Source organism: Ipomoea nil, unplaced genomic scaffold, assembly GCF_001879475.1.
Source record: "Ipomoea nil cultivar Tokyo-kokei standard unplaced genomic scaffold, Asagao_1.1 scaffold0317, whole genome shotgun sequence".
NCBI classification, from domain to species: Eukaryota; Viridiplantae; Streptophyta; class Magnoliopsida; order Solanales; family Convolvulaceae; genus Ipomoea; species Ipomoea nil.
In genome coordinates, this window is record NW_017616745.1 from 1,522,911 (window position 1) to 1,536,415 (window position 13,505).

Sequence of the window (13,505 nt, forward strand, 5' to 3'; positions counted from 1 at the left end):
ATCTAACATGACATGAACCAAACGCCGCCCCTTTATTGTACAACGTAACAACTCTACAGTTATGAAGATAAAGGAATCTTTACCTCTAGTTGGTGCAAACAATAATACAGTAGGACCTTTGGTTGGAACGTTATACTGTGAGCACGTACCGACCTTGCAAGGTGGGCATAGTTCCATATCCATAATTTCTATACTATAGATTCATAATTTTTATACTGTAGATCCATAATTTCTATACTGTAGATTCATAAAATTTATACTTTAGATTCATAATTTCTATACAGTAGATTCATAATTTCTATACTGCAGATTCATAATATCTGTACTGTAGATTCATAATTTCTGTACTGTAAATTCATAATTTCTAAACTGTATAGTTATCAATTATGAACATATAGTTCTCTGATTTGTGAAAACAGAGTTTAACAATTGAAATCTAAAGTATAAATTTTATAAATCTACAGTATAAAAATTATGGATATGAAATCGTGAGGTGGGCACATGCTCACAGCATAATTTGTCCCTTTGGTTGGTGCAAAATTTAATAATGTAGGAAACCTACCTACCGGCATGGCCGGTTTGCAGCTATTTAAGGTGCTGAGGCACTTCTCATAATATAACATTAAGGTCTCATACAAAATCACTGAGTCAAGCATGCAATTCAGCTTAAGGCAACAAGTTAAGGTCTCATACAAAATCACTAAGTCAAGCAAGCAAAGGAAACAAGTATCAACTAAGGCTAGAGGTTAGACCTATATGTTTCATGTCATTTATATTTTTACAGTTGGTAGATGAGAACATGATGATGGATCATAGGCAAATTATGCTGTGAAACCACAACCCCGATAAATAACCAGTACCTCTTCTTCTCGCAACATCTTCTCTATCCAACCACAACCCCCATAAATAACCTACAAATAGCTCATCATTTTATTTCTATTAAACTTACTTTCTCAAACTATCTCTTCTGAAAAACTTAACTTGTTCCATTTCTCTGCGATCAATATAATGTCTCAGTGAATACGTTGATGTCAAGTTACCGTGTCTGCTTCATTTGCTAAGGCTTCGGATGAGTGTTCTATTGTAGTTGCGCTCCGAATGAGTTTTCTTTTGTAGTTGTGGTCCGGATGAGTGTTCTATTGTAGCTATGCTCTGGATAAATGATTCGTTGTAGCTGCTCTCCGTATGAGTGTTTTGTTGTCGCTGAGTTCCGGATAAGTGTTCCGTTGTAGATGTGCAGTGCTTTGAATGAGTGTTGTTCCGTTGTAACGATCTTGAGGCTGAAATTTTTGATCCGTCAGGATTATTTTATTTTGTTCGTGACAAAGTAGCATAAAAGGAACTACAAGGAAACTACATCTCTACAAAAAGACCACACATCTTTACTAAGTCACTAACCACAACAAGGCTAAATGATCTAAGGGACGAGCTCAATTTTCTTTCTTGAAAACCTTAACTTGAGGGGCATATTAAGACTCTATATTCTGACACACTAGAATTCATTTTTCCTTTTCTTATATTATTAGGAATATTACCATTTACCATTCATATCATAACTGTAACTCTTTGTATCCTTATAAATACACATCTTTATCATATACTTCAAATCATCATTGATGAATAATAATATCATTCCTACCATTATTATTCTAATAACATTGTGTTCTACTGATTTTGCAAGGCCGGAATTAGTACATTAAGCGTATCATTGATTAAAGGGACAAATTAAATTGTGATTTTTTTTTTTTTGGGGGGTGTTCTTATGGTTTCTCGGACCGAGATCGCATTAAATTGTGATTCTTTGCTTATTGATATAAAAGCAACTAACAAAAAGTAAGAAAAGCTAGCATAGCTTTGATTCCTATGAATTTGGTAGTGATTAGCATTAAAAAAAAAAATTACACTTTTTAATCCTAATTTATAGAGTAATCGTAGATTTCGTTCTTATGTGTTGGTGGTACTCACTTTCGTTCCTAAGTTATCATTGACGTTGCATTTTTCGTTCCTTTACTAATAAAACATTAGGGACGAAATTTGCAATATTAGTATAACTCAGGAATGAAAAGTGAAATGCCAATGATAATTTACGGACGAAAAGTGCAATGCCAATGATAATTTTTGTGTGTGTGTGATCTATAACTTTGGGATAAAAATCTAATTTGTAAAAATTAAAATTAAATTAAATTAAATGGATGCAGCTTCTTCCCAAGTAGCACTTCCTCAACAACCGCCAGGTAGAGTACGTACTATATATATGTGTGTGGCTTAATCTATAACTTTGGGATAAAACCCCAATTTGCAAAAATTAATATTAAATTAAATTAAATGGATGCAGCTTCTTCCCAAGTAGCACTTCCTCAACAACCGCCAGGTAGAGTACGTACTATATATATGTGTGTGGTTTGATCTATAACTTTGGGATAAAAATCCAATTTGCAGAAATTAATATTAAATTAAATTAAATAGATGCAGCTTCTTCCCAAGTAGCACTTCCTCAACAACCGCCAGGTAGAGTACGTACTATATATATGTGTGTGGCTTGATCTATAACTTTGGGATAAAAACCCAATTTGCAGAAATTAATATTAAATTAAATTAAATGGCTGCAGCTTCTTCCCAAGTAGCACTTCCTCAACAACCGCCAGGTAGAGTACGTACTATATATATGTGTGTGGCTTGATCTATAACTTTGGGATAAAAACCCAATTTGCAAAAATTAATATTAAATTAAATTAAATAGATGCAGCTTCTTCCCAAGTAGCACTTCCTCAACAACCGCCAGGTAGAGTACGTACTATATATATGTGTGTGGCTTGATCTATAACTTTGGGATAAAAATCCAATTTGCAGAAATTAATATTAAATTAAATTAAATGGCTGCAGCTTCTTCCCAAGTAGCACTTCATCAACAACTGCCAGGTAGAGTACGTACTATATATATGTGTGTGGTTTGATCTATAACTTTGGGATAAAAATCCAATTTGAAGAAATTAATATTAAATTAAATTAAATGGATGCAGCTTCTTCCCAAGTAGCACTTCCTCAACAACCGCCAGGTAGAGTACGTACTATATATATGTGTGTGGCTTGATCTATAACTTTGGGATAAAAACCCAATTTGCAGAAATTAATATTAAATTAAATTAAATGACTGCAGCTTCTTCCCAAGTAGCACTTCCTCAACAACCGCCAGGTAGAGTACGTACTATATATATGTGTGTGGTTTGATCTATAACTTTGGGATAAAAATCCAATTTGCAGAAATTAATATTAAATTAAATTAAATGGATGCAGCTTCTTCCCAAGTAGCACTTCCTCAACAACCGCCAGGTAGAGTACGTACTATATATATGTGTGTGGCTTGATCTATAACTTTGAGATAAAAACCAAATTTGCAGAAATTAATATTAAATTAAATTAAATGGCTGCAGCTTCTTCCCAAGTAGCAATTCCTCAACAACCGACAGGTAGAGTACGTACTATATATATATGTGTGGTTTGATCTATAACTTTGGGATAAAACTCCAATTTGCAGAAATTAATATTAAATTAAATTAAATGGATGCAGCATCTTCCCAAGTAGCACTTCCTCCACAACCGCTAGGTAGAGTACGTACTATATATATGTGTGTGGCTTGATCTATAACTTTGGGATAAAAACCCAATTTGCAGAAATTAATATTAAATTAAATTAAATGGCTGCAGCTTCTTCCCAAGTAGCACTTCCTCAACAACCGCCAGGTAGAGTACGTACTATATATATGTGTGTGGTTTGATCTATAACTTTGGGATAAAAATCCAATTTGCAGAAATTAATATTAAATTAAATTAAATGGATGCAGCTTCTTCCCAAGTAGCACTTCCTCAACAACCGCTAGGTAGAGTACGTACTATATATATGTGTGTGCTTGATCTATAACTTTGGGATAAAAACCCAATTTGCAGAAATTAATATTAAATTAAATTAAATGGCTGCAGCTTCTTCCCAAGTAGCACTTCCTCAACAACCGCCAGGTAGAGTACGTACTATATATATATGTGTGGTTTGATCTATAACTTTGGGATAAAAATCCAATTTGCAGAAATTAATATTAAATTAAATTAAATGGATGCAGCTTCTTCCCAAGTAGCACTTCCTCAACAACCGCCAGGTAGAGTACGTACTATATATATGTGTGTGGCTTGATCTATAACTTTGGGATAAAAACCCAATTTGCAGAAATTAATATTAAATTAAATTAAATGGCTGCAGCTTCTTCCCAAGTAGCACTTCCTCAACAGCCGGTTGGTTAAAACGCGTTTATTATGGCCTGTTTGGTAAAATGACTGTTAGCTGATAGCTGTTAACTGTTAGCTGATTGTGTTAATTAGAGGGTATAAATAGTTTATAACATTGGCTATTGTAGAAAAGTGTTTGGTAAATTAGGTGTTAGCTGATAGCTGTTTGGTATAATTTATTTTATCAAAAAGCTAATTGAAAAAGTTGCTTGGAGTAACTTTTTGTATTTTAGCCTTTTGGAGTTGCCAAAAGTTAATTAACCAAACATTTGTATTGATATTTTAACTAAATCAAACAATTAATAGTAGTCAAATAAGCCAAAATTGGCCTATAGGCCAATTTTTTTACCAAACAGGGCCTATATATGTGTGGTTTAATTTTATTAATTACTCCTTGTACTATTTAACGTGTTTACTATTCATTGGTTAAAATAATTTTAATTTTTTTATGTTTATTTTTTAGTAAGTTTTAATTATTTTTTAATTGATTTTTTATTTAATTTAATAATTCTTTTAATGTAATTTATAATATAAATATAAATTTTATATAATAATATTGAGGTGTATTTAAAAAATTCGAAAAATTATTTATAAAAATTATTTTTCAAATTTCTCGTGTTTGGTCAAGAGTTAAAAATGTGAGTGAAAGTCATTTTTCAATTTTCATACCAATACCGAACCACCACTAGCACTATTACCACTGCAACACCACCACCACCACCATCGCCAACACCTCTAACACCACCACCACCACTACTACTAGAGGTGGCCACAGGCCAGTTCAAGGTCGAACCAACCCTGAGTCAGCCCGGAAAAAAGTGGGCCTGGGCCTTACTGGGCCTGAGCCGGGTTTAGCTCGAACCGGAACCGCCTTGTTAAGGGCTGGTTCAGGTCCTTTTAAAAAAATTCGAGGCCCAGCACGGAACCGGCCCATGGCCCAGGCCCGGGCCTAGGCCCGGGTAAACAAAACGATAGCAGCAAAGCATGCCAGCTTTGCTTCCATGGCTAAATGCCTAAAATTCTAAACAAAAATAGTAATTTTGATTGTGGCAGCTAGACTTATTACTTACTACTTATCCCTGCAACGTGAAACGGCCAAATATATTTGGCCGTTGCATGTAGCCTCTGTCGGAGGCTAGACTAGGCTTGGCCTCCGGTAGAGGCTACTCCTGTTCTCGCCTCTCGATCAGTGCAACGGCTAAATTTGTTTGTTTTTCTTCTTTTTATTTACCATTTTACCCTATAAATACTCTTTTCCAATTTATTTTTATCACACAAAAATTCTTAATCCGACACTTTCTTACTTCTAATCACAACAATTCCCCATAAATTAAAAGCAAACCCAATTTAAAAGTCTTTTATAAATTTTTAATTTATCATCTAACATAATTTAGTGAGTAAAAATCAAATGAACTTTATAAACTATACTACATTTTATAATATTTATAAAAGTTATCAAATAATATTAAGTCAATAAGTCTTATATAAAGTTTTAATAGTACAAGACTACAAGTTCAAATGTATTTAACGTCATTTATAAATTTTAATTTAGTAGAAAATCATGTTAATTTTAAATTTTGCGATTAATAACAAAAATATTAATTTTAGAAAAGTGTGTGACTGTGTGTAATGTGTATATATACATTAATTATTATTTATGTATCAAGAGGTTGTAATAGCTTAATTGGAAAGAACTTAAATTGATAACTAAGATTAAGATAAGATAAGAGCTTCAGGGTTTAAAACTCATTTTAAACAAAAATATATTAATTTATAAAAAAAATTATATATTTAAAATAAAATAAACAATATAATAAATTACGGGCCTAGCTCGCGGTCGGCCCATAAGAAGCCTGGGACCGGCCCTGACTACTATGGGCCGGTCCCGAGCTGTGCTGGCTGAGGCCCAAGATCAGTCCGGGACCGGACTTTGGCCAGCTCTAACTACAACTATCAGTCTACCACTACGACTACCACAATTTATATTATTATTATTATTACAAATGTTATATTCTAAACAAACATAAATAAAATGTTTAATTATACAATTTTGCTCATTTTTTGAAAAATAAATCAAAAGACAAATTTCTAAAATGCAACCAAATTAAACATTGAAAATGAAAATGTTTTCTGAAAGATGACTCATTTTTGAGAAGTTGTTTTCTTAGTTTCTAAGCACACCATAAACTTAATATTATGAAAAATTGAATTAAAAATAGTTTCAGTCAAGTCTTGTTAATTAGAACCAGACACATAAAATAGGACGGGGAGTAATTAATTGTAGGTAGCTTCAATTCCCCGGCCCAAATATGATATGATATGATGATGATAGACGATGAACATGATGTTGCAGTTGATTACAGCAAATACCGGCCACTAAACAGAGCTATATTGGCAGCAAATTGGGAGGAAGCTCAAATATTCTTCAACCAACACCCTGCAGCAATTCAATCTCCACTTAACAGCCACTTAGAGACTGCATTGCATATTGCTGCTAAAGTAGGTAATGCCTCCTTTATGGAAAAGCTTGTAGAATTATTGTTGGACCATGAACTTGGCCCCAGAGACGTCAATGGGTGTACCCCACTTCACTACGCTGCCCAGACTGGAAACATTGAGGTGGCTGATATCCTTGTTCGCAGGAATTCTAATCTCCTCTATCTTCGCAGCAAGAATGGTTTTTTCCCCATCCATTATACGGCTATGCCTATGAATAATCACAAGGACGCCTTTGTGTATTTCCTTGGTGTGACTAGGGATTACGGCCACCCTAATCCATATGCAGGCCCAACTGGTGTCTCTTTGCTTGTTCTATTAATCGCAAATAAATTCTATGGTACGTATAGTAGTACATACCCGGCCTGGCCCCGCCAACTATATCTTATCCATCTTAATTACCCTCTTTGCTTAGCTAGCTTATTATAATTTAGAGTTAATTCCAGCAATGGTTCTCCGACTATATTGATTTTCCAAAATTAGATTCTGACTTTTAATTTGGACACATTAGGTCCCTCGACTTTCAATTTCTTTCCAATTGAGGTCCTTTCGTTAGAATACAATTAATTGAACTTTAAATGAAAGGGTAAGCTCGTCCTTTCACCTGCCTATGTATTATTCTTCATATTTCTCCCTTGTATAAGCGATATATATATATATATATATATATATATATATATATATATATATATATATATATATATATGTATGTATATATATATATATATATATATATATATATATATATATATATATATATATATATATATATATATATATATATATATATATATATATATATGAAGATAATCTCAGTCGAAGTCCTAGAATGTTCCTCGCCGTTCCCCATTTATTGACTGCTCATGTGTGCGTTTCTCCGTTATTGAGATGTCTACAAGGTATAACAGCGAAATACAAAGGGAAAAATACGAAGAATAATACATAGGCAGGTGAAAGGACGAGTTTACCCCTTCATTTAAAGTTTAATTAATCATATTCTGACGAAAGGATCTCAATTGGAAAGAAATTAAAAGTCAAGGGACCTAAAGTGTCCAAATTAAAAGTCGAAGACTAATTTTGGAAAACCAGTATAGTCGGAGGACCATTGCTGGAATTAACTCTTATAATTTATATATACAGATTTGACTCTGCAGTTGGTTGTAAGGTACCCTGATTTGGGCGGTCATAAGAGGTTAGGTAACGATATATCAGCTTTGGATGCCTTAGTTCTTGGTGACTGTTCCATTATTAACAAACACAATCTAAACTTTTGGCAAAGTTTCATATATTACTGTGAGTAATTTTCCGTTATTTAATTTCCATAGTCCACCTTTATTTATATATAGACTTATTCTTCCATCTCGTGCCTGCCAACCAATTAATTACTACTCATTTCGATCTTTAACTTACTAGTAAAATTATTATTGCATGCAGGTGTTTCTAAGGCCGAGTCAAAAACAATTTTCCACCTCATCACCTCACTACTACCATGTATGTATGTATGGATGTGTGTGTATACATAACTACCTAACATGACCACATCAAATCAGAACATATAGTTGGAAGATATATAATAATAAAAATATAATAGATTTTCATTTTTATTGTTTTAATTCGATATATCTATCAGGGCTTGTAGGGAAGAGCATAGTAAACAAAATGGTGCTGCACCACCAAGCTATGAAGCTTCTTAAATGCTTGTGTGATCAACTCACAACCCTAAATGATACACAAGTAGTCTCATTGGCAAAACGTGCAGTCTTTGAAGCAGCGAGTTTAGACATTTGGCAAGTTATCCTAAATATTGCGGAAGCACTTCCTACGTCCGTTAATTTCAGTAACCACAAGAAGCAGGGTATACTTCACATAGCAATAGAGAACCGTAGCGAAAATGTTTTTAACCTTGTTTGTGGAACCACCAATATGCTTAGGACTAATTTACCGCATTTTGAAGACATAAATACTAATACTCTTTTGCATTTGGCTGGGAAATTGGCACCTCCGCACAAACTAAATCTTGTTTCTGGTGCAGCTCTTCAAATGCAACGAGAGCTTCAATGGTTTAAGGTATGGTATGTCACACTCCATCTCTTATGTGTTTTCTCTCATTGTTTCATTTTTATTTTTGTGATGACGGTGAAGCTCACATCCATAGATTACACGAAGGTACATACACAGGGTAAACCCCATGCTAGGACGTCTTGTCAGTAAATCAGTCTAGATAGTTTTATTGAGAGTCAAACTTGTTAATTTGTAATTATCAAATCAACGACCAATTTGGTTGGGGTTGGGTTCTCTGACCAACTTTAATTTTTATTTTTAATTTTTAAACACACACACATATATATATATATATATGATTCGTTTCATCTGATCTGCAGGAAGTGAAAAAAATCACACCATTTAATTACTTTCAACTTCCGAATAAAGATGGCAAAACTCCGAGTGTGGTCTTTACGGAGGAGCATAAGGAGTTAAAAGAGGCAGGGGAGAAATGGATGAAAGACACAGCAACTTCATGCACAATTGCAGCAGCCCTCATTGTTACTGTTGTCTTTGCAGCTGCCATTACAGTTCCTGGTGGCAACAATGATAAAAATGGCCTCCCATTCTTCTCCAACCACAATGCTTTCACAGTATTCGCCATCTCAAATGCTGCATCTCTCTTCACATCAGCTACTTCCTTGCTCGTCTTCTTGTCCATCCTAACTTCGCGCTATGCAGAACAAGACTTCCTATACGCTCTTCCCAAGAGATTAATCATAGGCCTCTTCACCTTGTTTTTGTCCATAATATTTATGATGATTGCCTTCTCCGCCACAGTGTATCTCGTATTCGGGCAAAACAGAAGGGGAGTTCTTATTATGGTGGCTTCATTTGCATGTTTGCCGGTCACTTCATTTGTGCTACTTCAATTCCCTCTGCTGATAGATTTGGTGTCATCTACGTACGGACGGGGCATTTTCGATCAGCGTGGCTTTCCCCAGCTCCCATTTTGACTTGCATGCCACTCATATTGAGTTTGTAATGCTTTGATCATTTTAATTTGTGGTTCTAGGCATAAGTTTAAGCCAAAGTACATTTGTTATGAGCTTTCTCGTGAATCAAATAGACTAGTTTCACATAATGGAGATACCATATCCTATATCATTACCATATTTTTCTTTGAACATGTTTTAATAAAATATTTAGACTTTATACAATATATATTATTATGCTTTTTAACTATCACAGGCCACTTAAAGTCATTCTTGGTGTTATTGTATTCTGATCTTATTGAAAATTTATAGAGTAAATATATTCTTGCTTATTGTGCATACATATAATTGTTTGACATTGTGAAGTTGTGGATAATAATCTACTCACTAGACCACGCTTTTTGATTCCATAAGGCAACCATATATCTCCAACACACTTCACCACAAGTACTAAATATAAACAGAATGTGAACAAAAAAAACAGCAATGTTTTTAACCTAAGCTACCAACATCCTAGAAAATCACAAACAATCATTTCAAGTTCAGTCAGAAACTGACTATAAATTCCCATCTGCACACGTGAGATGTTAAAATCTAATGCCTAAAGTTATGTTGAGAGCTGAGTTCTTCAGTTCATGGTGAAGAAAGCTTCAGACTTGAAGAATTCATGGTGAAGTAACTTGGCTGCTTCGAATTCTGCTAGAGCGCCTCACAGGAGTTATAATTTCTTCACCTCCACCACTTCCCTATATATAATAACAAAGAAAATAGGTTAAATAGCCATAGTTGTTAGAAAACGACAACATTTTTAGAAGAGGGGAATGGTGAAAAAAACAACATTTTTAGACTGATGAACTTACATGTTTGATTGGGATCTTCTCATAGGTGGTGAAACTTCCATAAGAAGGCGATGGCGAACCCAGAGAGTAATCCGAAGAAGCAGCAACCGACTCCCTTCTCGAACTGCTGCTTTTACCCGGTTTTCTTTCCCGTCTCTGAGCTCTGCTGGTCTGCATTGCATCATCCTTTCTGCTGTGAGATGTGCTCATTTCCGAAGGGCAAGACGACTCTGCAACAACATCGGTTTCTGGTTCCCAATCCTCATCAGAAGATTGTTTCTCTTGCACTATAGGCTTTGCAGAAGCTGATGATACTAGGTTGTTCTTGGGCAAACATGCTGGAACCACCACATAATCTGGAGTTGCATTCTTTTGTTTGAGAAAGACAAAGGCTGCAACTGCCACTGCACCGAGTAAGAACGACGAAATTCCTAGGATTGTAGAACTCCTTTCCTGAATCGTAGACGCCAGCATTTCTAAAGTTGAGGGCTTCTCAACACAAGAATCATCCATTTTAGTCTCGAGATTGGCATCCAACAAAGCGGTTTCGTGCGCCCGACTGTGTCCATGTTATGCGCCAAACGCGCACAACATGTGATCTTTTTTTTTTTTTTTTTTCCAATGCTCCCCATACTTGTAAGTCTATTCTTTCCCCCATTCTTTCTTCTTCACACTAATTATTCTCCCCATTTATCTCCACATTCTTTACTTAGTGTGGATGCTCTAAGAGAAGTCCAATCAAATTAAATATAATGTTCAGCTTACTCAAATTCAAAACCAGCCAGCTGAAATGCATTAAATAAAGAGCAGCGTAAAATGGCAAAATCTTTAGGAACCCACCAACCACCCACTCCATTAAATGGTCATTTAGACCTTAGTTCAAAAAAAATTATATAATATATTACGGAGTATATGTTAATTGAAGATACATAATATGCACATGCATTACAATGTACATAATAATAATGAATCTTGATCCATTAAAAAAGATGAAGAGTACAATTTCTGCCTTTTTAAATCAATGCCTTGTTAGATTGAGAATATATATATATATATATATATTGGGTGGCCTGGCGATTGAAATTCGCAATTAATATCAAAGTGTATGCATTATAATTTCTGTTTACAATTAGCAGGATATGCTTTCCTTTTTTTCTTATATACTAGTTACACTCGCGCATTGCACGGATGGTTCAATGTCCAATATGTATTTTAAAATTAGTATTTCAAAATTTATCAAAGTATTATTTTGTATACTAATATATGATTCTAATTAATTGACTAAAGTAATGTTAAAATTTATTTTGTATTTTTTTAATACATTGAATTTCAATCTAACATATTCATAATATATGTAGGTGTACCGTTTTATCAATGTCAATGTGTGATTCTAATTAGTTTACCAATGTTCATGTTAAATTTTATTTTTTATTTTTTTAATACACTGTATTCTAACATATTCTTAGTATATGTTTAATAATTATGTCAATTTTGATTGGGATGAGATTAAAACCTAAGACCTTTTTTATAAAATTACAATCAATAAGTAAGTTAACAATAATAAATTCTTCTGTTACTAAAGTTTACATTAATAGAATGGATGGTATATTTACAAGAAAAAGAGAGATAGGGAGGGTGAGGCTAATGATGAAGAGTCAAAAGCTAAGCAAATGACACTTCCAATAAAGTTGGTGTTGTAGTGGATAGTATTTCAAGAAAGCTTTGTGGGTCTTTATACATACTTCATAAGCAGACAGAAAAAAAGAGAGAAAAGATGGAAAAGGTAGGGAGCAGTACGTTCGGCTGGGAGAGTTCATGGTAGTTACAACCAATCTCAATGTCTCATTGCTTTTGGGAAGTTATGAAGAAAAGAGAATGCTGGAAAATGGAGAAGAAAATGGGGAAAGAGTGTGGGTGGGAGGTGGAAAGGGGAAGACAAAAATTAGTGGAGGAAAAAGGAGAGGAAGAAAAAGGGAGGAAAAGAGAAAGGAGAGGAGAAAATGGAAATGGGATTGTATTTTTTTAACAAGAGTGTTTGTTTTTAGAACTATTGACCCTAAGAGTCAATGGTGTCCCCAAAGACACTCATAACCTCTCATATGGAAAAATCACCGTGTTACTAAATCACAAAATTATTAGTAAAATAAATAAATAAATAAATAAATAAGATTATATAATTTCAATCGTTATGTTGTGCATCTGTATGCACTATGCATAGTGCATACGGATGCAAAAACGACGTCGTTTTGACGTCTAACTTAAAAAAAAAAAAAATGAAGGGTCTAAGTGCTCTGAGCTTAGCATTCAACTGTTTGCTAGCTTGTTTAAGGCCACCCAGTGACCTTGTTAACCTGCAAACTTGGTTAGGTGGAATGGTGCATTTAAGGTAGAGTCCAACACTCTTAACCCTGTAATTTTATTTCACTCCAAAAAATAATCCCACTTCTACATTATCAAATTTGTAAATTTGTAATATTTTCACTATTTTTTTACATCTCTAAAATTTTAACTCCCTCCGAAAAGTGAACCTCAATTTTAAATCCATATAATTCCAACTCACTTGTTAACACTAATACTAATAAAATAATTTTAAAAAATAGAAAACAAGTACAAAAGCTAAAAAGCTTAGCAAGCTTGCAAACCAAGTGGCAAAAAAATAAATTTTAAGTAAAAATTTAAAAAGAAATTGCCATGTGGACTTGCAAGCTCATATCATTTCAAGGATGGAGTTAGCCTAAGAATGTTGTTGAAAATTACCGACTACTGCAACTTAAATTTAGAAAATTATCATGTGATGTGTGGACCATTAAAAAAAGTATATTTTTAATATATTAAAAATATATTATTATTATACTGAATATACATTATACAAAATAATGTATTCTTAGTACTTAAATAATGTAATTTCTCTAAG

General features: G+C 33.8%; 2 protein-coding genes across 2 annotated transcripts; one reads left to right on the forward strand and one right to left on the reverse strand.

Annotated features, from left to right (window-relative positions):
- Nucleotides 1-643: 643 nt before the first annotated feature.
- Nucleotides 644-9,901, forward strand: LOC109168289. The gene is made up of 21 exons (XM_019317307.1): nt 644-745; nt 2,199-2,234; nt 2,336-2,371; nt 2,473-2,508; nt 2,610-2,645; nt 2,741-2,782; nt 2,884-2,919; nt 3,021-3,056; nt 3,158-3,193; nt 3,295-3,330; nt 3,432-3,467; nt 3,569-3,604; nt 3,706-3,741; nt 3,843-3,878; nt 3,979-4,014; nt 4,116-4,151; nt 6,626-6,781; nt 7,915-8,067; nt 8,209-8,265; nt 8,405-8,841; nt 9,156-9,901. Exons 1-21 carry the CDS (start codon nt 655-657, stop codon nt 9,771-9,773), a joined length of 2,058 nt encoding a protein of 685 aa, XP_019172852.1. The 5' UTR covers nt 644-654; the 3' UTR covers nt 9,774-9,901.
- A 181-nt stretch (nt 9,902-10,082) lies between these two features.
- LOC109168343 lies at nt 10,083-11,224 on the reverse strand. Its single transcript, XM_019317358.1, has 2 exons — nt 10,613-11,224; nt 10,083-10,498 (listed from the first exon to the last, which is right to left on the reverse strand). Exons 1-2 carry the CDS (start codon nt 11,102-11,104, stop codon nt 10,418-10,420), a joined length of 573 nt encoding a protein of 190 aa, XP_019172903.1. The 5' UTR covers nt 11,105-11,224; the 3' UTR covers nt 10,083-10,417.
- Nucleotides 11,225-13,505: the final 2,281 nt, after the last annotated feature.

Excerpts from the sequence above, each read along its gene's own strand:
- LOC109168289 (XM_019317307.1), top strand. The coding sequence starts at position 655 with ATGCAATTCAGCTTAAGGCAACAAGTTAAGGTCTCATACAAAATCACT. Across the intron at positions 3,057-3,157 it reads ACTTCCTCAACAACCGCCAG|CTTCTTCCCAAGTAGCACTT; the intron begins GTAGAGTACGTA and ends AAATGACTGCAG. Across the intron at positions 3,742-3,842 it reads ACTTCCTCAACAACCGCCAG|CTTCTTCCCAAGTAGCACTT; the intron begins GTAGAGTACGTA and ends AAATGGATGCAG.
- LOC109168343 (XM_019317358.1), bottom strand. The coding sequence starts at position 11,104 with ATGGATGATTCTTGTGTTGAGAAGCCCTCAACTTTAGAAATGCTGGCG. Across the intron at positions 10,499-10,612 it reads AGAAGATCCCAATCAAACAT|GGAAGTGGTGGAGGTGAAGA; the intron begins GTAAGTTCATCA and ends TATTATATATAG.